The sequence below is a fragment of the Ptychodera flava genome, chromosome 2, assembly GCF_041260155.1.
Source record: "Ptychodera flava strain L36383 chromosome 2, AS_Pfla_20210202, whole genome shotgun sequence".
NCBI lineage: Eukaryota > Metazoa > Hemichordata > Enteropneusta > Ptychoderidae > Ptychodera > Ptychodera flava.
The window spans coordinates 31,614,051-31,638,467 of NC_091929.1; the positions used below are offsets into that span (position 1 = coordinate 31,614,051).

Sequence of the window (24,417 nt, forward strand, 5' to 3'; positions counted from 1 at the left end):
CTGTGTTACTGATTACTACCACTGCAAGACACATCTACAGTTCATCATGTTGGTAACTTAGAACATGTCAGCACTTCACTGATAATAGAGTGTCTGACTCAAGATGATACTCAAATAATAGTCACTGATATTTTGTATAAATGAATACTCTAGTGCTGCACCTCAAGTTTAACCCTTTTACCACCATGGTTTGGCTCAAGTCCATTGTTATCAAGGGTGATTGTGGACCAGTTTACAGGAAAGGGGGGGGGGGGGGGGGGGGGGGAGTTGAACAGATTAAGATACCCACTGTGGGATATTATCGAGTGACGTTATCATTACCTCACAAGATACAGTGTTACTGTGATGCTACAAACATTATTCAAAGATACATATATAAAACCAAATAAATAAAGCACTATTTATAACCTTTCACTAAAATCACAGCATACGTATAGATAACTCATATCATTAATTATTCCAGAGTTATGGTATTTTTATCATGTAGATATCACTGTTCTCAGCATTGTTCATTCCTGGTCTTCATCAAATCATAGACAAGGTAGGGTCAAGGTTACCATATTATTTTCTGCTCATCGGTCATCTCAAATCAAGTTACAGATCATTTCGAGTCAACAAAGTTGTTGGGCTAATTTGCAGCATCTCGGAAGCTTTTATCCAATTGGTTGTTTGAATCTCACCATTATCACTGAATTATACACAATATACTCCCTAAGTTGGTGTGAATAGTGAAAAGCGACCAATCAGATTTAACCTTCCGAGCCAGCTCAGTAGAAGTCATTGCCTACATAATAAATACAATAATAAGCCATTGATCATTCTCCTGTTTTGATCCTTGCAAAGTCGTAATGCAACTTGTAATGCCACAGACAATCATCGAAGAAGTTGGTGCATCGGCAGTTCTGTTGTTACACATTGAGAGACAGACTCACAGACAAGTGACACAATTATAATGTCAACCACACCACTGGACAGGTCACAGCATTGCCATCTTCGGTATCACGTTAGTTATAGACAGAAAAGATTGCAGGACAACATATCTTTGCTGTCATCAGAGTGTCAAACACATCATGGACTCGCCATCACGACATGTCATTCATCTCATCAAGGCACTATGGTAACCGTAAATCACAAAAATGGTTAAAGCCAAACAGTCAGGGTTAAATGGTGCTCATGGAGGTAAACCCACACAGCAATGAATGGAAGTTTCATCATCAATCATATATCAACGTCATCAGCCATGGTTATCATCTGCTTCTTGTTCGTGCATTTAAGTGTTAATGAGTGTAATTTCATAAATTGAATCATGTAGATAACTTTGATGTATCGGCCTCTGATGATGATGGCGATGATGATGATGATGGTGATGGCGGGGACATTTGCGATGATAACAAACAAAGCGGGCAGGAGATGAGCGACAAGGAATCGGGAACAGAAAGCAACGAGTCAGAATCCGATGACAGTGAGGGGGCATCCGGATATGATGCTGACACCGCAAAGGCAGAATGTGAATCTGATGGCGATGTTGAAGAATCCGTGCATGAGGGAATGTTGAAATATGCAAAAATTGGTCGCATGCCGAGCTTTGAAGTGATGTCTTGTGGGATTGTAAATTCTGATGAAGATGATGATGATGATGTCAAAGGCAATAATGCAGATCTTCCAAGTGTCTGTGGTGATAATATAAGTGGTGCATCAAAGATGGAAGAAACTCCAGGTGGACTTCAACCACATGGGTTGTTCCCAAGACTCGTGTTCATGCCAGGGTTAGGTCCCAACATCAATGAGGGTACATTTGCCGATCAGCTTCAGGATGGACTGAAAAAGCTTGCTCCGTTACAGAATATTACTATTCCATCAGAAATTGAAGGTGCAGAATTCGAGCCTGCCTTTCCCGTTCCATTCTCTCCATTCCACGAATTTGCCAACAAACACTGGGAAAGGGAATTTGAGAAAGGCAGAGACAAGGAAACTGTGATTGAAGAGGCAGGTCACATGTGGAAGGTTATGAAAGAGAAGAAACAGATACACACCCCTGATAATGTGACAGACAGGGAAATGGTGGTCAGTGAGGTATCTGAAACTGAATCTGAAGATGACACAAATGTTGATACTTTGATTGCAACAGCTTCTGAGAAATCTGATGGTGATTATCAAAATGTATCAAGTCTGCAGGATGAATCTGAAAATGAAATAATTACAAGCAGTGTCAAGGTAACAACATCCGAGAAATCTGGCAATGATTATCAAAATTCATCAAGTCTGCAAAACGAATCTGAAGATAACACAAATACGGACAGTGTCGTGGCAACAGCTTCTGAGAAATCTGATGATGATTATCAAAATGTATCAAGTCTGCAGGATGAATCTGAAAATGACACAAGTGCAGGCAGTGTCATGGCAACAGCTTCCGATAAATCTGGCAATGATTTTCAAATTGTATCAAGTCTGCAGGATGAATCTGAAAATGAAACAATGACAGGCAGTGTCATGACAACCCCTGAGAAATCTGACAATGAATATCAAAACGTATCAAGTTTACAGGATGAATCTGAAAACGACACAAGTACAGACAGTGTCATGGTAACAGCTTCTGAGAAATCTGACAATGATCATCGCCATGTACCAAGCCTTGAGAGTGAAACTGACGCTGAAGATTTTGATGATAATCTGCTGGGGCAAGTCAATGAAAGTACATTGAACTATGATCATGGCAAGAATTTAGAACTTGATACCGGAGTAGGACTGGATAGTGCACAAGAAACAGAGGTGTTCCACAGTACTGATCAGCAAATCTTTGATTCTGAAGGGAGCCGTGTTTTCACAAATGGTAACCTAGTGGAGATGGCAGTGGAGGGTCATTCAGAGCCAGAAGAATCATATTTCACATCTGCCATAGAATCCAGCAGTGACACAACAATACAGAGTGATGCAGAATCTTTTAGAGACTCTGTCTGTACTGCTGAAAGCTCTGTAGAAGATACCTCAGAAGACTCCGCAAAGACAACTGAAATTTTGAATCAGATTGACTTAGAGAACAGTGCAGCACTCTACGAAACTGATGTTGATAATTTTGAAGTAGATTCAGATCAACTTGCTCTGTTAAATCAGCTGACTGCTTTCCCTAGGATGTTAGTTATTTCAAACGGAGATTGCGATTCTGTTTCTGAATCCAATACGGACTTGGATAGCACAGCAGAGATGCTTCCACAAACTGACAATGATGGCAGTGTTTTTACTCAAAAAGAAGGCTGCTCTGGTGACAGTTTACACTACAAACAGAGTGTTGATCTCAGTGGGGACAGTAACGCTGAGGTTTACACAGTTGACAGCACACCTGCCGCATCCACTGGTTGTGTTGAGACCTTACCCAAACCTGACACCGATGGCAGCGTTCACACTCTCCCGATCACCAACACTGGTGGCAGTATTCAAAGCAAAGACCCTGTTGATGCTGAGGAGACCACTTCTCCACCAGTCATGCCTGAATCGAGTTCTGATGCTGAGGATGGTATCCCCAAAGCAGCTGATGACATCATGCCCATAGATAATAACACATTGATACTGATAATGCTATTCTTCTACTCCATCTTTTCCCAAACTGAATTTTTCAACGAGTCGTATGCATAGCTTTGAACATAAGCACGGAAATCTAGTGACATCTAGACAAAGTATTTAGTCTTCTTTCTTTGTTTTGCATTTTGCTAGTTAGATCTTTAATGTAACAATATCATTTTTAATGAATGTATGGCTTAATTATAGTTTTATTAGGGCTGTAAGGGCTTAAACAACAGATCTCCTGATTCTGAAAAATTACAGTCCTTTTAGTCTGAACAGTCCATATAAAGTCTCTGTACTAACTGTTGAAAAGATGAAGTTTGGACTGTCTTGTGTTTTTATTCTGCAGATCTCCAGTTATCACTTTTGATCACAATAGAGAATAATTTAAAGTTTTAGCAAACATCCACAGGGGAACATTTCTTTTGAAAAGCCCCCTGCTAGCTGTGTGTGTTTTTTTTTCGACGAGATGGCTTGAAATGAAAGGCAACTTCTGTAAAAATGCTTACCAAAGAGTAACCACAGAACATCATTCAAACATTGGCATCAAATTGTATCAACTACATAATTTTAAAGGTGCTGTCGCATATATATGTGCAAACACGCAAATATAATTGACAAAATCCAGCTCCAAAAATTTGAATGCTGACACGAATCCAAAATATTTCTCTCACGATTGGATGAAATTTTTGATATTAAATGCAAAAGATGTAGCTAACCGGGGTGCTAATATGTAAGCTTATGTTATCTATGTGATCTTAATTCACAAATTTCAAATGTTTGAGGTCGTTTCTTTTCCCTGCAATACTGAGTATTATATAAATAGTTGGGGCATTGCCCTTATGGTTTGCAAACTGAACATTATTCCTACATGCGTTTCCTGGCTTGATTGGAGATTCATTTCACAAGATTTATGGACAAATTGGTAATATGAACACTCCAACAATTATGTGTATGGTGAATTGACTGCTTGTCAGTTTGTAAGGGTCTATTTCCTGTCTGCATCTGTTCGTATCATAGAAAGACTGATATACATGTACTGCCCTGTTTATGCAAAAATTATGTTATTCAATTCAAAGCTGAAGGATCATTAATTGAACTAATTACACTGCTATATGTTATCAATGCTGGCATTAATGTAGACATCATGTGTCATGTGCTGATGTTGTTTTTGTAGAAATATACCATGTATTAGGGATGATGGAAGTTGTATAGCGTATCAACTTTCTGCTTCATTCATTGAAGTTGGTCTTGTACTGGCATTGTGTATGGATAAGGCCAAAGCATTTATTTACTTACTTATCATTATGCATGTAGGTTACTTACTTAAGATGTTTTTCTTCATTATATATATATGTATATTTATTTCAACTATGTATAAATATATATAATCACCATTATTGTTTGTATTTATTTTGCTGACCTAAAAATTATTGTTGTAGACAACTTTCAATGTCTTTCTGTCCAATGTAATATTAAAATGAAAACTGAGAAATGAATAGTTGTTATACATGTATTTTTGTTTTCATTATTTTATCATAATATTCCGAGTGACTTAAAACTTATAAATGAACATTGACATGAATGAATGTTTCAGAAAATGTTGGGTTTTTTTTGAGAAAATGGATATGTATTTAGAGATTGAGAATAAAGTATTTCTTATCAGTAATGTTTGAAGAATAAAGCGTTGGAAAACATTGTCTGAATTCATTTTTTTAGATTATGTACTGTGACTAGATTTTATCAAAAGTTAGAATCCTGTAAAAGTTGATAATCAACTCACTACTGTCACCCAGTTGTCTTACAAACATGCATTGTTACCAGAATGGTTTATATGCACAGTGCCATCCTTCTGTTCACAGTGACAAACGGCATTACTAAATAATAGAATTTCAAGTAGTTCTGGCTGATTTTAATCTCAATGTAAACAGTTCTAGATGATTACCCAGGGACCTTCACTCTCTGTCTTACCCTAGTCATCTCCTGAAAACCCAGTTCAGACTCAAACCCCGGCTCGAAAAGGCCTGGGATTGGGATTAACTGAGGTGTTAAGAAGATTAGGCAAAAAAATTTGATTTGTTTCTGGTCATCGCGCACATCATTTCAAAGTGTGCGCGTCAACTCTTTTTTATTCCTGTTTTTCATTTACCCCTATGGAAAAGAGGGAAAAATGTATCAAATTCCACCAAAAATAAAAAGAATGAAAAAAATTGTGTCGCCGCATCATTTTTGTCGCATGTCAATGACCAGAAACAAACTATTATTTTTTTGGTCTTATGAGGTATTTCTGTCTTTTGTCTTCTTTTGAAATTTCAATCATTATATAAAAATGTTGCTAGATTTTTGGATTATTAAGGGATTAATTCTGGGGGGGGGGGGGGGTTAATCCCAAAATCTTGTAACATATAACTATTACGATTGAAAAGAAAAGCAAAAGAGATATACCTGTAATCTTCTCAACACCTTAGTTACACCCTGTCCCTGGACTTTTCGAGCTTGGCTTTAACCCTTTTCCTGTTATGGTTTTGCCCGATTCCATTCATTCCTATGGAAAAGTTGGACCTCCATATCCTGCAATGGGGTGAAAGGGTTAATCTAGCTGCAAGTGCCAAATGTCACAGTGGTAGATAGCCAGTCGGTAACTAGTCTATACTCAGATATCATTCAAGCATGGAGTACACAAATTTGAAAAAGGCAGGAAGAATTCGTAATAGCATAATAATTGTACTTGCCACTGGCAACCACACATAAAGACAATATAAAGTTAGGATAACATGCAAAAACACCCGAGTAGCATGTAGAAAACATATTAATCTGACCTCCCACTGTATTTTGAGATTGTTCCTGATATTGTACAGTGCTTACATAAGCTCTCAATACAAAAATTGTTAAAAACATTTTTTTCAGATCATTCATGATGTACTATTATGAAGTTTGAAATATACCCTGCATAGTATACCAGTACCCCATGAAATATACATCATTTGAAATGTATGACATTAACAACAACAAAAACAGAAACTCATGAATATTTGATGTAGGAACACTGTGAATACATGTAGGTTAGAAGATTTGATGACAATGTATCATATCCAATGAGCACACTTCATCCATAGCGTCCCTTGATCTTTGGAACACAGTGATTGGTTGCATGATTTGATGACAATGTGTCATATCCAATGAGAGTACTCCATCTATAGTGTCCCTTGATCTTGGAACACAGTGATTGGATGGATGATTTGAGGACAATGTGTCATATCCAATCAGAGCACCCCATATATAGCTATACCAGAGGAGAACAAGTGTCAGTTACAGAATTGCTAGGGTACCAAATATTACTTTTGTAACATTTACAAAGCGCAACATGAGATCTCTCTGGTCCAGTAAATAGGAATATTCTGATCCAAATCTAATTTTGTTTTTCAAATTCATGCCATGTTCATGTTCATTCTCACCATCATTTACAATTGCCCACCACACCTTCAACTGCTTAAAGCTTCATCCCAAGCGTGTAAGCTGGTGTCTGACAGGCCGTAAAACATACAGGTGGGTTTTCTGTTGGGCGCTTTAAATAAAATTCTTTGTTTGCCTTCCGTGTGCTGGTAGGTTTTCAGTGGAAATTAAGAAAACAAACACAATGTTAACACTATTACAAATAAAAAGATTATTTTTCCAAAGTAACCTAATAAAATATGAGCTTATTTTAATGTGTTTTTTGTCTGTGTTTGTTTTTAACCCTGGCTGGCTTGTAGGTTTTCAAAAAATCCAAGGACAGTAAACAAAGAATTTTCGTTAAATGGCCTTATCCAGTCAACAGTTCTATACTTTGGCCTTTCACATCCATAAGTCAAGTTTGTCTTACCTTTTCAAGATTTTACACTAATAAGATGACAGTTCTTATACGGTTATTCCATGTGACCCTTTGGTGTAAGTTCAATTTAAGGCTTGATAAAGCACTCATGTGCCTGTCCCAGATGCCAGTTTGAGTTAGCCTTCAAACTTGGTCAGTTTGATAAGCTATTATAATGAAATGTTCCTTGTTATACTCAAGAAAATTTACTTAAGGTGATATGCACCTTGATATTAAAATACAGAAACTTTTTCTCAATTTTTCCATAAGAAAACGTTTAACCATTCCTAGGAAAAGTACCTAACAATGTGTCAAGTTTTCAAAATTTTCAGTCTGTCATTGTATTACAGTCTGTCATTGTATTACCGTCTCTCTGTCAATCATAATTGAGAAAGTTTCAAGTTATACATCTCTGAAATATTCCAAATAGCTTTTGTCAAGCAAACTGCTGAATAATTTCAAAAATGGTTGTGACTATTCTAGTAGTATTTACCTGGTAGGAACAACCAGTCTATTAATGCATTCTTGAATTGTAAGAGAAATCACTGGCCTATTATACCTTATGAGTTCAATGAACCTGACAAATATAAAGACAGTATCACAGTGGGCTTCAGTGTGTAATCAGTGTTGTGCAGGGTAAATGAACATTTGCAGAGAGACTGTCATTTCTTGGTATACCTGAAGCTGTTAAGGATGAACACGCCTCTCGGACAGATATTCAGGCTTTCAAATTTTGTCAATTCTTTTCTGATCTACCACTAGTGGGGGTTCATTTTAAAGCTCTTGGTGTAAGAAAACTTTTCACCGTCTTAGTTTTCCGAAGATCAAAAATTTAATTTTTCTGCCTAGAGTTAACAGAGGGATGGTGGCAACTTTGTATTTCAACTAACTGTAAATCTTGCTAATTTGTTTCCCTAGTAACAAAATTTGCAAGGTGCCCCCCGGTTTTTATTCTTGATTTTGAAAGAAAATGGTTGAAAGATTTATTTACGAAACTTTGAGCAAAAGTTTAAGTCTTTCACTTTTGAGGTGCCCCTAAAGGGTTAGAGTGGTATGCCTTTCTATTTATGACACACCTCAGTGAACTCTTGAGTCAGTTTTAGAATGTTTAAAAACTTTTAGTCATCCCAAAATCAGCACATTTTATACATAAACTGTTCTAACATCAGAAAGATCTTTCTTGATTTGGTGGTATGCCAATATAGCCTTGAAGGCACTCTGTTGATGAGATTTTAGCTTGTTTGTTGAGAGATTACCATATGCGGCCAACTGGGGATGAAATATATCAACTATGTATAAACCATCGCTAATGGTTCATAAATCTCTGTGATCTCTGAAAATGTTAAAACCAAGATAATCTTAAATTTGATTAAATGATTATATACAAGTGGTAAGGCACAACATCCTATCTTTTGACAATATGGAAGGAAGATTTAACCCTTTGAACTCGGCTCGGAAAAAATGTCTGTATGACATCATAGGTCACCAGGGGTGCAAAGGGTTAAGGTAGGACATGCCTTGAAATTGAAAGACTTAAACTTTTGTGGAAACTTTCCTCATTGAAACTTCATTAGTTTGAACATACATTTTTCAGAACTTACTAGCAACCCATTATTTTGTGGTGGCTAGACCAAAAGATTGCTGCAATGGATAGAAGTGCCAGCTTTAAAACATGGCAACTTTTAACATGTTCGTGTGAACAGGTCCACACTCACAGTCGCCAACAATAGATTTTTGCCAAACCACGGTTATGAAAAGGGTGAATGTCTGTCTCTTATGAGAAATCCAAATTACTAACTGTTTTCCATCCCTTTGTCTTTTGTTTACACAGTGTCTGTAATCAGAACAAGTAAGCTACTACAATGGTGTAAAATGGCAACAGAAAATTATTCAGATGTATCCGTGGAAAATATGACATCATCGTGGAAAAGTGGGCTGGCACTCTGTGCTATCATCCACCGATTCCGACCTGGACTCATGTAAGATATCTTGTCATTTCAATTCAAAGTAAAGAACCAATAGATTGTCATGATCATGTATTGGCGGTTGTTTCTGTCTGTCTGTCGATTCATGACATGAACATGTGAAAAACAAAATGTAACACCCAGCCGTTGAATGTTGAAATGCTGAAAGCGTAAAAATGATGTTCAAATGACTGTACTCAAGTGAGCTACCACAATATTAAAGAGCCAGTAGCTGTGACTTTTGATTATTTTTTTACTATATTTTCTTTCTAATGTCAACTGCCATTTCTGGTTCTACTTCCCAAAGCCTGCTGGAACACAAACCATTAAGCTTGTCAACACACTGTCTATACATGTAATATGCACTGTCATTGTTTACATTTGAATTCTAGACTGGACTAGAATTCACTCACAGTTTGTTCATATACACAAAAAAGGGCCGAGTGGACAAGCTAAATACTGTGTATTGATACATGCTTTGGGAAGTAGAACAAGAAACTGTTATTGACCTTTGAAACAAAACTAGTGAAAAACATTATCAAAAGTTACAGCTGGAACTGGCCCTTTAAAGGGACAAAGTCGCCAATTTTTTCTTGAATTTTGTTTGATACGAGATACTTCATATATTGTTTGACATGTTGAAAGATAATGAATGAATGGGTAACCATGCATATATTCCACCCCGGTTTTAGACACGATAAACGAAACCATCGCGAAAATGAATTAATGGTCATGACCATAATTCATTATATGATGGTTTCATGTATTGTGTCTGAAATCGGGGTCAAATATATGCATTGTCACCCATTCATTCAGTATAGTTCAACATGTCAAACAATATAAGTAGTATCTCATATCAAACAAAATTCATGAAAATTGGCCGACATTGTCCCTTTAAATGATCTGAAATCAAAATTCAGGTGCTGCTAGTCAAGTTCCACGATCAATTCTGGGACGTCTGGGACGTTTACCAGCTTTGCAGTTACCCTAACCCTATCCCTAACTGTAGTCCCAACTGGAGGATAGGGAAATATCTGGGTGACATTTGTCCAGTGGGTAACAGTCTTGATACTCCTTGATGTTTTGTTCTCTGTGTACAATAGAGTGTATTTGTGATGACGTCAGAGTTCCATTGTTTATATGCAAAAATGAATATTGTCCAAAACTTCAAACGAGATTGTTGGAAATAAATCATTAATACAGAAATCATTGAAATGGTACTGTGATACCAATGTGATACCAATGATGTTCTGAATGAGAGTATATATGCCAAAGGATTTGACCGTGATCAGTGTTATGTAGACAGGTGTAGAAAGACCAAATTTCTCTGAATGTCTATCTGCAGCTACAAACATAGTGCAACTTGCCATATTTGGGAATAAACCTATAATCGCAATAAGTGCTACTGCACTGTTAAATCTGATGTACAATTCTGTCTATTACAGTGATTTCCATTCTCTGAAGCAAGAAGACATTGCCAGTAACAACCAGCTGGCGTTCGATGTCGCTGAGAAGGAGTTTGGAATCATGCCTGTCATGACAGGCATCGAGATGGCCAGTGTTGAAGAGCCTGACAAGTTGACCATGGTGGCGTATCTCTCACAATTCTATGAAGCACTGAAGGAAGAACTTCCAGTACAGTCCAGTGGTAAGTGTATGCATGAAAGTAGAATTAAACCTTTGAGTGCCAAAGTCAATTTTGTCACCTATATAAAATATACCCGAGTAATATTTTTTGACGTATTAGCCAAAATTTTGAAAAAAATACTGATAAAAAATGTGATGTCCGTTTCGTACAAAATTATCCCCAAAAAATTACAGAAAAGTTCATAACAAATGTTGCAATATTGCACTAAATTTTGATGGGATACAAACAGCACTCAAAGGGTTAAAAACCTGACTCCTTCCAAGTTGGTTGAAATTTCACTGATTTCCATGGTGCCCAGAAGCTAATACTTTGGGGCATTGTTCTGCCAAGTCGGTGAAATTCAGTTGTGTATACATTTATACTCAGCAGCCAAGACCAGTGACACATGCCTAGTTTAGATATCGATTTAAATCTGTACTCACACAGCTCTGTTGAGAACGGGTATTCATGTACAGGAGACATGATAAGTCAATGATAATTAATAGCTTTTTGCTCAGCACCCCTTTTTACTAACTTGTCTGTATGACAGGTGGCAAGCCTAGCAGGTAAAGTGGTTACCCTGGTCACAGATTTACAGATTCTCAAAATCTACCAATTTTAGTTGTGCTTTGATGAAAAGTACAATATTCACATGTCAATAATGCAGATAATAACCTGCTCAAATAAGTCCAACAGATGATCATGTTAGTATGCGTTTTTGTGTACATTCTTTCAATGCCAACATTCAAATATTTATAGAAAAGCTTTAACAAGAATTAAACAAAAACCACACATAAGGGAAATTTGTTTGTTTCTTGCATGTCTAGCTGAGAATCGTTTGCCAGAGGAAGAGTTCATTCCAGGCCACAAGTCACCTGGTCATCGTGCGTCCCTACTGGCCAAACTGCAGAAGAAATTCCATAAGAAATCGCTGAGAAGAGAAGACGGAGAAGAGAAGGAAAACCAGAAAAGGAGGAGTTTATCCGGAAGTAAGAGAAGAGGGAAAGACCAGATAGTAAGTTCAGAATATTTTCTTCTTTACATCTCGAGTCGTGTGGAAAATGATGTGGATATAAAATGTAACATTTCCAAGTGTTTGTATTGTTTTAAGCTACAGGTGTGACATCATTCTGAACTATTCAAATGATGGTGAAATCTACAAATGATATTGCACATCCAAATTTTATTATCAATTTTTGCGTTTATGGTATAAGTTAAATTCGGCCTGCTAGAATCACAAATATCACCTTTAGAGAAAAAGAATTAACATTGAACAAGATACAAGGGGCTGAGATAAGAGGAAACATGGGTTATGATGGTGATGAAATTTATAGATAAAGCTCCATAGGTCATAACCTTTGATGTACCAGTATTTCTGCTATTTTTGTCCTGTTTGTGAAATCAAATTTCATGTTTTTCTCAAGAAATCATTTTTATATGTCGAGAGAGAAACTTGACAACATTGCCTATATGTTCTCCACAGCTTGGAAAAACAGGGGTGTGGTTACTTCACATAACAATGCATGATCTGCATATTCTTTTGTTGTGAAGATGTATTCTTTTGTACAGTTATTATTATGTGAATCTATTGCTCCAAAAACAGGGAAGTCCAGCCCTCAAAATGCCCTTGTAGAGAACCCTGATGTGTGTACATAAGATGTTATCGTAGACAACTGAATTTTATCCCAGATTAGAATTCAATTGTCAACCAGAGCATTGTATTTCAACATACTTTTGGTGTCAGACAAGAAAAAAGATTTAACATTTTCTCGGATGAAAATGATAAGAATATTATCAAATATTCCAGCTTGTAATTGTCCTGTTTAATGGAATGTCTTGATAATTATTATTCATAATTTCAGATCTCAGACATGTATATACTAATAAAATCAAAGGCTGTTTGGAAAGCAGATGTGACAAGATTTGACATTAATAACATTTCCTCTTTTTGTTCAGGATCTTGGCAAGAAGTTTGAAGATCTCAACTCTGAAAAACAAAAGGACTGGGACAAGAAGGAGGATCTTGACGTCGGTGTACGTGGTGCAAACAGGGTCAGTGCAATGGCCGACAGTCTCTTTGCCCAGTTTCAGGAAATCGCTGGGGTGAAACCATCTTCAGGAGATCCTGTCAACAGACCTGTAAGTACAAAGGGATCTGGTGATGTTTTGTTCGTTCAAGTTTTGCTTGCGTTTTTTGCAGCAATTATGACCCAAATTTATGTGAGAATCCTATCTTCATGGTTGAATTGGTTTTTCTCACTTTATGTGTCCAATGACAGCACAAACAGTAACATCAGATGCAGATGGATATGCACATACCTTCAGCATATGAATTTCTAATGTTCTTCTGATTCTAATATCTGCCTGTGGCATTTCAGATTTCAGTCTTTCTCTGTGTATGTAAGCATGGACTTTTGCTTGTGTTTATATCAGACGGTACCTGAACCTGTACTTGTCTGCAGCCATCGAGGTCACTTGAAATTCAGAAATGTGCTCTCAAATTCTTGGACAAGGGTCATAATTGCTAATGCGTTCTGTTTGCTGTGACTGAAGCATTGTACTAGGCAGAGTAAGATTTCACAGCCTCTTGGGAATTTAATGAGAACTTTATCACTTTCCTGCAAGTCCTTTCCAGATTCTGTTAAAGCAATGCCACGTATCTTTCACATTCTTCAATTTGAACAATTTTTTGTACTCCTTCAAATAATGTTTTCCGATGGAAAAAATGTTAGTCGTCATGGCGTTCCATTGTTCAAGCTATCTTTGCATACGTGAAAATGAAAAGTACCCACTACGATGTCCTTTACCAAAAATAGTAATGTGAATTCTTCTTAAGGTAGTTTGTGTCTTGAAAGTGAAAGACTTAAACTTTTGTTCAAACTTTCCTCAATGAAACTTTCAGCTATTGTCTTGCCAAATCAAGAATAAAAATCAAAGTTTCGAACTAAAGAAAGAAATTATGCAACATTTACTGATATTTGAAATTCAAAATGGCTGCCACTTCTGTGTTAATTCTATAGGAAAAATAAAATTTACGATTTTTGAAAAAGTAAAACAGTGAAAATTTTTCTTATTCGAAGACCTTTAAAATAAGCCTGCACAAGTGGTAGATCAAAAAAGGAATCGCAAAAATTTAAGAGTCCAAATATCTGTCCCCGAGGCACATTCTACCTTAAACAAAAGTGGAATATTTCAATCAGTGGTAGGCACAAATATTATTCTCTGTCAGAAAGGCATTTGTCAGGTATTTCACGTTGTATACATTCTACCCTTTCTGCCCCCACAAGTAGTAGAAAGTCTCACGAAACGAGCGTATGCTTTAAGAGGGTTCGTAGTTGATATTAGTGAAAACAGCACAGCATTTGCACTTTTAATGAATTATTGCCAGACTTAGAGAACCAGTGATGTGTTCTATTCATTGATCAGCCCACGTTTCAAATGATTTAAGGAAAACAGGCAAGCCCAATCCCTCGGTGTCTATCCCTTTACACCACTCATAACCCACTGCTTGTGCAGTAGTGTTTTTAACCCTCAGTTTTCAGCAATCTTAAGAAATATGTCATTGACGTGACACAACTTTCTTGAGAATAAATGTACCGTAGATCACACTCAAATGTTCTCTCCACTCAACTCGTTTCAATGTAGTCTCATCATATTGCACACTCACCCACCCTTCATCATGAAACCTTTTAACTCCACCCTCCTGCACAATGGTACAGTCTCATTGTTTTCAATGGTGAGTTCGTATCAATATTCCAGGAAATAGGGATGATAAGGTATATAAATCTCTTTTGATGGTCTTCCTTACCCTTCCTCCTTTGACATTTCATGTCAAAGGTCACCTGGTCACTTTTTTCTGCACACATGTACATTTCATTGACCACAGGCTCACTTCTTTCCGCTGCAGCTCTCAAATACTAATGGGTGACATATCAGATGTCTTTCTCTCCCAACCTGTACTAATGTTTTTATCATAAACCCTGGAGTGAGTGAGACTCTAGGATATGTTGTTTGATCTTTGAAAATAAATAAACGGGGAGGATGAAAACATTTAAGTAAAATTACCAGTTTGTATCGTTGACTCAGGTTATATTGCAGTGATAGAGTGTGACCAGGTGGGACTCTAAGATATGTAGTGGTTATGTTTGTTTGAGAGTGGGGATTTAGCCAAGTAGTTCTGTCTGTTGCCTCTCTGCTAGGCGACTGATGCCGTATGTAGCTGTATTGTAATTGTTAACTTTGTGACACAGTGAGTGATCTTGTCCGTCAGTCTTCCATTTATTTCATGAACTTTTGATGAAAAACGAGGTCAGTTTTGGCATGAACATTTCACCAAAGACAGAGTGAATAAAATGATTAAAACAAAAGAAGCGAAATGTTAAGTTGGCAATTTGTTGAGGTAATTCGAAGTTTATTTTCAAGTTTGATGAAGTGTTGGGCATTTGCTATGCAAATTTGATCGGAATTAATCATTTGTAACAGTGATGTATTCATACTTTTGAAGCCAACTCAAAAACACAGATGAATCATTTATGAATACACCAACACATTATATACCAAAACTAGTATTATTGAAAAAAAACATCAAATATACCAAACTGATTAACAAATTACTTGTTATTGCCATGAGATGAAACCTGAAATTTCAATGGACCTCAGTACAAACAAAGCCACTAACTTATATGTACATACATGTACTGTAGAAATGTCTTTTCTTGTTGATTACCCATATGTTGTTTGCATGTCTGTACTGCTATAACATGACATCTTCAGTGTTGCTTTTCCACGAAACACTGCAGTGGTCAGACAGTTGTATTTTATTCCTGAGTAGGCCTGTTCTAAAATTACTATGATCTGATAATTTGGAGCTAATGCTAAATCACTGGTTTTCTTGTATCAGTTGAAGCACGCATAATTATTTTCCAAGCAATATTTACATCCGCTGTCCCCTTACTGTATCTACATATACATACACTGTAGTTTTCTTCATTGTGTGGGTAGTTTATGCGTTAAAGCAAACGTGTCATGTGATATGCAAATCACTGACTGTCTTACCAAGTATGTCTTTTCTTACATCTATTGTTGTCTTCCTTTTCCCCTTCACTCTGTTTTCAGTATCTACTTTTTGCTGTTAGTGTAATAATTTATGTACCCGTGTGTGTAACTTACTTACAAATCTGTGATACTTTTATAATTAAATTGTAGTATTGAAGCACTTGGTGATAAAGTTTCTGTAAACTTGCAATTTACAGCGCACGCTGCATAGAGAACTGGGTTTGTAATAAAATTTTAGCATAGTATCTCTAGAGGGCAGTGTTAGAAAGGTGTTGTAGTGTCAGAAGGCGCCCTGCTTACTGAAGCATATTCACCACTAATACAGTTTTAACCTATTAAGATATTGTTTGCTAGACTTGTAAATTGTATGAATATGTAATGTAGCTATTGTTTTAAAAAACACAAACACATAGGCATCTGATTTATCAAGGTAAAATTTGATACTTTTGTCACTGAGAAATAACCAAAATATGCCTTCTTTTTCCAAGTTGGCCACAAGTCTGTCAAATGCAAAAAAAGTCAGTTTTGTCATCAGAACAAATGAGCATTATGCCATTGGCTTTCACCAACATTTAAGGAAGGAGGAGAATGCTGAAACAAAACAGATGTTTTTGTGTTTTTGTCACTGTAGCAGAGTGAAATGATGGCAAATATTGGAATCTTTCCCAAAGCATGGATGAAGATCACATAGAAATATAGCCATGGAGATTTCTTTGCCTGAGACACATACCGGTACATGTATCTGCCATGCAATAGAGTACATACATTGCAGCAGTATACTTAGAAACCTATACATATAGGATGTATAATCAGGCCAGGGTAACCTGTTTCGGTTTTGAAAGAAAATGTATGCATTTGAGTTTGTTTTCTGTAAAACTTGAAAAGTTAAGTTGTGATTCTGCAGCTGCAAGATGTAGTCCTAACTTGTTCCCAGTAAAATATCATTGTAAATTGTTTGTGGCAAATTACTTTCAAAAATTACTCTTTGCAGTGTAGTGTTAAATCATATTTTCCCTTAAAATGTTGTCAAATAGGGAAACTGTTGTCCACATTTTCCTGTAAATTAGAAAATACCGGTATAATGTGTGAAGACATTATCTGATAGTTGTGAGTGTTATCTAAAAAACCCATGAGAATTATTCCCATTGCTCTGCTATATCCTATTTGCTCCATCCATGCTATGGGACTGCTTCGACGTACAATGCAAATCTTCTCTTTTCCTGTTCTTTGATAGTCTTTTGTGTTTGGGGCAAGCGAGGCAAGTCGCATCAACAAAATGGCTGAGCAGTTATACCAGCAGTTTGAAGACATAGCTGACAGTCAGCAGCTGTCGGAATCAGGGCAGGGCGGCCCGGCTGGCAACTCCAGCGCTCAGATACAGCAAATGACGCAACAGCTGAGGGAGCAGTTCCAGGATATGACGGAAATGCGTGAACAATACCGGCGTGCATCTGAGATGATCGCCGACGATCAAATGGAAGAAGTCAAGGACTTCCAGCAGGTGGAACAAATGCGAGAGCTGCTTGAGCAGCAGTTCAAAGAGATGGCGGGGCTTCGGTCGTTCGACAAACCAAACGAAAAACCCAAAATTAATGTGTCGACTCAAAATCAAATTAAAAAGCTGGCAGGAGATCTCGATGAACAGTTTAAGGCAGTTGCGAAGTTAGCGCCAAGATCATCACTGAGCAGTATGCCAGCTCCCCCCAGCCCTCAACAGAAGGGTAAAATCAAAGAGCTTGCTGAAGATTTGCATCAGAAATTTATGGCTTTTGCCGCCGTGCAGGAGCCTGACATTGTTCTTGATGAGCACAAAACTCAGGGTCAAGTACAGGCCCTGTCCGATGCACTGTTTTCTCAACTGCAAGAGGCTTCGACTGCTAAACGCGAATATCTGATGAGACTGTCTAGCACCAGCAGTGAACGTGTGAATAGGATGACAGAGAAACTGTATGAACGTTCCCAACGTGCCACTCAGGAGAAAGAGCTACAAGTGCCAACACAGACCAGTGTTAGCACAAAGGCTCAGCAGTTGCATGCTAAATTCCAAGAACTGGCTGGAGTGAAAACAACATTTAAGGAACCACCTAAAAGTATTTCGTCCACTGCCAAGAAACCTGTCAACACCGGCGCACTTTCACGGCGCCAGGTTCGTGACATGGCAGAACAGGTGCTTAATAAGTTCCAGGATGATGAAAGTAGCAAGCAGGGCACAAAGATTAGTGCGACAGAAGGTCCAACTACAGAAGTTAAAGTGATGACATATCAGCTGCTGGCAAAAGTTGAGGAAATGGCTGCCCAAAATCAAAAATCGGAACCAAAACAGATAAACCAAATTGAGAAAGGACAGCTAAAACAAACAACCGAGCGGTTCATGTCTAGTGTGCAGGAAGGTCAAAGGTCAGTGGAAAAGAAACAGGTGACCACTGGAGTTGGATCCATCTATGACATGTTGATGGCCAGATTCCAGCCGGTTGAGGATGGAAAAGATAAAGATGCTCGCGGAGGCTCGCAGGAGGAGGAAGCAGTGAATGAGCTCAACATGGTGGACAGAATTCTCTTTTCCAAGTTTCGGGACATGGCTGGGCTTAAGAGCACACGTGCAGAAGAGCAACCTCAGCAAAAACAGAAAACTTCCTGGTGGGGTTCTCAGCAACCTGTAAGTAAACCAAGAAATTACTCCAAGATCTTCCAGAATTGGATGGTACTCATTCTTCCCCTTGTCTTTCTTGAAAGGTACAGCAGCCTGATATTTGTATGAGGTTGGATAAAGAGGTTGGCACAAGGATCTACAGTGTCATCAGGTGTCATTCATCTTCCATTATTTTGAGGACTGTTGTTATTTAAGTGCCTGACCCTACTCTGAATAAAAAATTTCCGATTTCACAGTCAGTCACTGACCTTCTCAACTCATGGGCAATCAAGTGCAATCCAAATCTGTATAATATCTTATACAAAGCTAAATAAAATTTGGATGTTTTATCTGCTTGTGGTACAAATTCTAGTATCTTCTGTCAGATGACTTTTCACTTTTTCATATCATAACAATGTCAAGTACCAAAATGTTAGCATCATGATTAATATTGTTTCAAGATGGCCTTCTTGTTGAAGTGTAAGGAAAATTAACAATCATCACGTCCTCAGAATGATTACCATCCAATTCTGAGAAGATCAGTTTTGTTCCAGAGACACACTCAGACTCAGGATATCTTCGTGATAAAGGAAATCTCTCCCTTTCATCATGGAAAAGTAGTCCCATAAGCGATATAAAAAAAAATTATCGCTCTCACGCCTCAGCCACCGTCACCTCGCAGTACCGGACTGCTTCTTACCTTGAGAAGATTTTATGGGTTTTAAAAAAATTAAAAGCATTTCATGTGCAATATTCAGAGATCATTATGGAAGCATTGTTGAAATATGCATGCATGGATATTTCATCAGGCATGCATCAAAGTTATCAAGATGTTCACAGTAATGATTGTATCACTGTCTGCCTGCATGTAGCTATGGTGACAACTGTCTGTGACCCTTTTAATTTGTATCACTGTGGCAGCCAGCTGTCTTTGCTGAGGCGTTATGGATACAGTCTTGCTGTGTAAATGATATAATTTATATTCTGTATGCCCTTATTTCTGTGATTTCATAAATTGGTCAATTAAAGCTTTTATTGTGTCTCATTTTAACATTTCTTTTATGCATATTATTTTAAAAGTACTTTACTTTTTACTTGTTTTAATCCTTTCACATCAACTTACTATTATCGTAGTCCAACCTATTCTGTGAAAAAAATAGGTTATGGACCAAAATTTGGTGGTGAAAGGGACAAAGCATAGAGAGACTGCAATGCAACATTTGGTGCTTGAATTTCTGCCTGCTTATCTCTCATTGTCATTTACTTATCCATCACTTCAAGAAATGTCATTATAAAACTCAGATCACACATTTAAAGTTGTCCAATACCTACTAACATTGTATGGAACAAACATTCTGTCAACATTCAACACCAGTGCCTTAACCCTTTGAGCGCCAAAGTCAATTTCTGTGACCTTTATAAAATATACCCCCGTCAATTTTTTTCATATTTTTTGCCAAATTTTGATAAAAATCTGTTTCAAATGAAATGTGATGTCCATTTGGTCCAAAATTATATGAAAACATTACAAAACATTATAAAAATTGATAAAATGTGGCGCTAAAATTTTGACAGGCAAAATTACAGCACTCAAAGGGTTAATACATAAAAGGGCTTATGAAATAGTTCTCTTTTTCCTAACATGGACATTTCAATGATGTGCAGTGTTTCCCACAACCAGCAGACTACTTACCCCTATGGTTAAACTTTTCAAAACACCTAACACACATCAACATGCACATTTCTTGTAGCCAGTGACGATTTCAGGTAATTACATACCACAAAATAAACACTTATAAACTTTTCGTCATGGAAGCTTTCTAACAACAGGGGGTCTACAAACAAAAGTATAGGACAAGTGAAATAAACGTAAATTAACCAATATTTGGAATTCAAATTGTTGCTAAATTCAATGTTTGACAAAACAAAATATCAAAACTTCATTAATTTTGCTTGGCGGTCTTTAAAATGAGTCCACCCAATGAGCAGACCAGAAAAGTTGTGCAAAAAAATGAGTTGAATGTCAGAAAATCTCCCTTTGACACATTCTTCCCTAGTATATTTTTAAGTTCAATCCCCATTTCAGTCAAGTGTTATTTGCCTTATGTTTTTTTAGTTTGCCTTTTTTGAAATCTACTGTGCCTGGAATGTGTTTGCAGAATATTCTACTTACTTGTACTTTTCTTTGCATGTACTTATACTTTGGTGGAAGTTAATTTTTGTTTTCGTGGTTTGTAATGGTACATTCTTTCAATTCCAGGAAAAAATTATGGCAGTAAAACGTTGACACTAATCACTGTATGTGTTCTGTTTGTCTGTGTTGTTGTTGTTGTGTTTTCTCTCCTCAAACTACTCAATGCCATCTTTTCTGTGTGTCTGTGCTGTTTTTGTGTGCTTTCTTTCCTCCAATTACTCTCTGCCGTTCCCAGAAATCAAAGCAATATTCCGGTGCTACTGGTGGAAGTGATTTCTGCTTCTTCTGCGGGAAAAGAGTGTATGTCATGGAAAGACTGAGTGCAGAAGGCCTGTTCTTCCATCGTGGATGCTTCAAGTGCCATTATTGTCAGACCACCTTGAGAATTGGCAACTATGCATACCACCTACCACCAAATGAGAATAAGCAAGAGAGTAAGTCCCTACAGCACAAGCTACATAAATTCTATAGGGTCATTTGTTCTTTGAAAAAAGACTTCCTCAGCACATTTCTACAGAAAAAGAAATTGGAGACTCAACATGGCTGCATACTTTAGGTTCAGATTAATTGTTAAATTATCAGCGAGGGTTTTAATTTGAAATTTCATATGAATACAAAAGAAGATTTAACTGTGTTAAACTGTGAATCAAGAAAATGGGAATTTTTGTTATTTGTGTGAAATGTTGCAGTTGTTGCCAGAAGTCTGTGAAATGTGAAAAGACAGTTTCTGTTGTATTATTGCAGAGAGTGATAGGTAGAGTATACTTTGTTTTCCTTCACTACACTTTTAAAAACTTTTTCTCCAATTTAGGCAGGTTCTTCTGTCGTCCACATTTCAAGTATAGCAAGTTATCAGATGGTGGCCCAAGGAAGAGGAGAATTGAAGAGGCAAAGGTTGGATTATCATGGAATACAGATGTTTTTGTTTTACCTGTAATGAATTGGTTTGTGATACACACACCTCAGATTTTGATGTTGTCCAATTCAAAATAGCAACAAAACAGAAATGTACTCAAGACGAAATTCTGAAATATGCTTACCAATTCATATGCCAAATTAAATCCATTCTTCTATATACTAGTATCTTAACTATTGATATGTTTATAAAACAGCTTGAAATCAATGATTTGCTACAGTGGAAAATTTTATAGGTGGCATCTATTTATGGCAGATTTAAGAAAAGGCCAAGAAATTTCATAATTGGTGCAACGAGTTTAGAAATTTGAAAGTTACAGGGCACTCTGAAAAGCATCCATTTGTGGTACAATCGTTTTTATCAGGACACAACTACAATTGTACAAGCTGAGCCTGTCAAGGTTATTCCAGAGAGACCCACGTCACCTGTTGTGGATGAGCCCATGGAGAAGAAATACAAGACGACACCAGATGTGACAGATAGAGACAGTGCTCCAACTCCCGAGAGAATCTTCCTGGATTCTACCTTGGATCGGTCCATGGGCGTTTTGTTGACAGAGGAGGAAGTCGCCAGTTATAACTATGGCGATTCCAGTGCCATGGATGAAGATTATGAAAGCTCCTCGGATGATTATGAAGATGATGACACTGAAGATGAGTAAGTCAGGAATAGCAAAAATCAAACTAAACAAAAAACTTATACGATGATGCTATGTAATGAGGGGTAACATACCACTAGTAAATGATGTCAAATATGCTTGTAATTCTGTTGCTCCTTACATAACTTCATAGCGTAAATATTTCTATTTGTAAAATGAAAGGGTTGCCCATCAGCGTTACATAACGAAGTGACCAAATACATTCTTCACTGATCATGTGTTCTTGTTACTCCAAAAGCAAAGAGGGCTTGCTAGATTGAATACTAACCTTTCCCCTAGTGTCTGTATGTAGGTCCTCTCATCGCATTGAAAACTTTGGGAATCGACCAGAATTGAGTAATGAATAGGTCAAATCTGAACAAACAGTGCCACTAAGGGTTTTTTGTTTATTTTACACAACAGGCATAGACCGACCCTTGAATTCAGTAATATTTCTATAGGATTTGAAACTGCAACCTACTGTAGCCACTCTACAAATAATTCTCTATAATAATTATCATGCTACGTTCCCATCTCTAACACAGTGTGGTTAAATAATCACATAAGTTGTTGCAAGTTGTTATAGCAGCCTTGATTCTTAAGAGTTCTGCTTAAAGGCGGAGCCTCCCTTTAAAAGGGCGCCAACCTATGGCGGCGTTCATTGTGTAAGTGGACACCAAGCAGGTAACATGAGGGCACATGATACAGAAAATGCCACTTTTTAGTTTTTTCCGACCGCAAAAACGCTGACAGACTGCCAAGCAGTCAGCACGAAGCTGCTGCCGATCGAACTCAGTGGTTATATTCAAATTCTAACGTGACTGGAAGACGTTTTTTAAGGAAATTCGCCTGTGGTGCTGGGGAATAAATGACTGTTGGCAATTTGAACGGGACCGTCAATCAAACGATTATATAAGCTCTGTTTGCCGGATTAGCAAAAGGTGACAAAAGATTGAAATCAGTTTGTGTAATTAATGTTATAGAAATCAAACATCGTACTGGCCATGTGTTTGACAGGGAGGAGAACTCCACTAATGCGAGAACCAGGGATTGAAAAGTGCGGCTTTAGTAAAAGCATGAATATACCCTAGTATCTGCATGAATGTGCATATTGCTGTGTTCCTCACTGGACTTTGTGGGCCTGCAACAGTGTCCACTGGAACTGTTGGTCTTGCTTAAGTTCTTTAGACATTCTTTGTCAGACTCTATAGTTTAACTGATAGTTTTCCATTTTTACTTTCAAATCAGGTATTCTGAAGGTTCAGATTATGATCCTATCCAGATACCAGAAAAATACCTTTTGAAGAAACCTGTCTTACTGGATCCACCAGCCGGCGAATCTGAAGGTGAAGAATCTGAAGATGATGATGAGTCTTGGGATGAGAGTGAGGAAGAGGAACTAGATTATGGTGAGAAAATCGTCCTCCTTTTAAGATAAAGCTCTTAATTATGTTAAGTGTACAGGATCCATCCACACCATTTTATGTGATAGAATAAATGTAATGTAGACATTGCATTGAAGAAAACGGAATCATGAAAATGAGTGTACATTTTGTCTTGGTTGCCAGGCCCTACAAGCTTTACTTACAAGGTCTTCAAAGGATTGTCAGATGTTTTTACAAAGCAGACGAAGGATTCTTTTTTCAGAACACATCCTGTGTATGATTTAATCAGTCATTGATAATCATTCTCAATTTTTGCAATCAATTATCAATTCATTCTCATGATGAACATCCACTCAACATTTTCATTTACATGTCTTCCAAATGAGTCAAACTTTGTCATAGAAAACGATATTCTTCCAGATGGGTTAAATGGTTCAAGATTTATAAATGATGCAGAATTGCCAATCTGTTAGCAAGAGTGGTTTCTGAATGAATATACACCTGCGTAAGCCACAGCAAAGAAATGTACGATTTTGAAAGCTATTTGACCTTGAAGCATGTTTACTGTAATGGAATTGGCATTTTGGGTGAATGGGTTTGTG

The 24,417-nt window shown here is 37.3% G+C and overlaps 1 protein-coding gene across 3 annotated transcripts in view; it reads left to right on the plus strand.

The window, feature by feature from the left end:
- Positions 1-24,417, plus strand: part of LOC139119200 (F-actin-monooxygenase MICAL3-like) — an 81,104-nt gene that overhangs the window by 32,950 nt on the left and 23,737 nt on the right. For 2 of the 3 annotated variants that reach the window (XM_070682887.1, XM_070682893.1), the window contains exons 9-17: positions 9,240-9,387; positions 10,818-11,020; positions 11,827-12,014; positions 12,956-13,138; positions 17,289-18,710; positions 21,113-21,311; positions 21,689-21,771; positions 22,158-22,450; positions 23,679-23,839. In XM_070682887.1, the coding sequence (XP_070538988.1) occupies positions 9,240-9,387; positions 10,818-11,020; positions 11,827-12,014; positions 12,956-13,138; positions 17,289-18,710; positions 21,113-21,311; positions 21,689-21,771; positions 22,158-22,450; positions 23,679-23,839 (2,880 nt within the window). The remainder of the gene's footprint in view (positions 1-9,239; positions 9,388-10,817; positions 11,021-11,826; positions 12,015-12,955; positions 13,139-17,288; positions 18,711-21,112; positions 21,312-21,688; positions 21,772-22,157; positions 22,451-23,678; positions 23,840-24,417) is intronic. The other variant, XM_070682896.1, reaches the window with a different exon arrangement.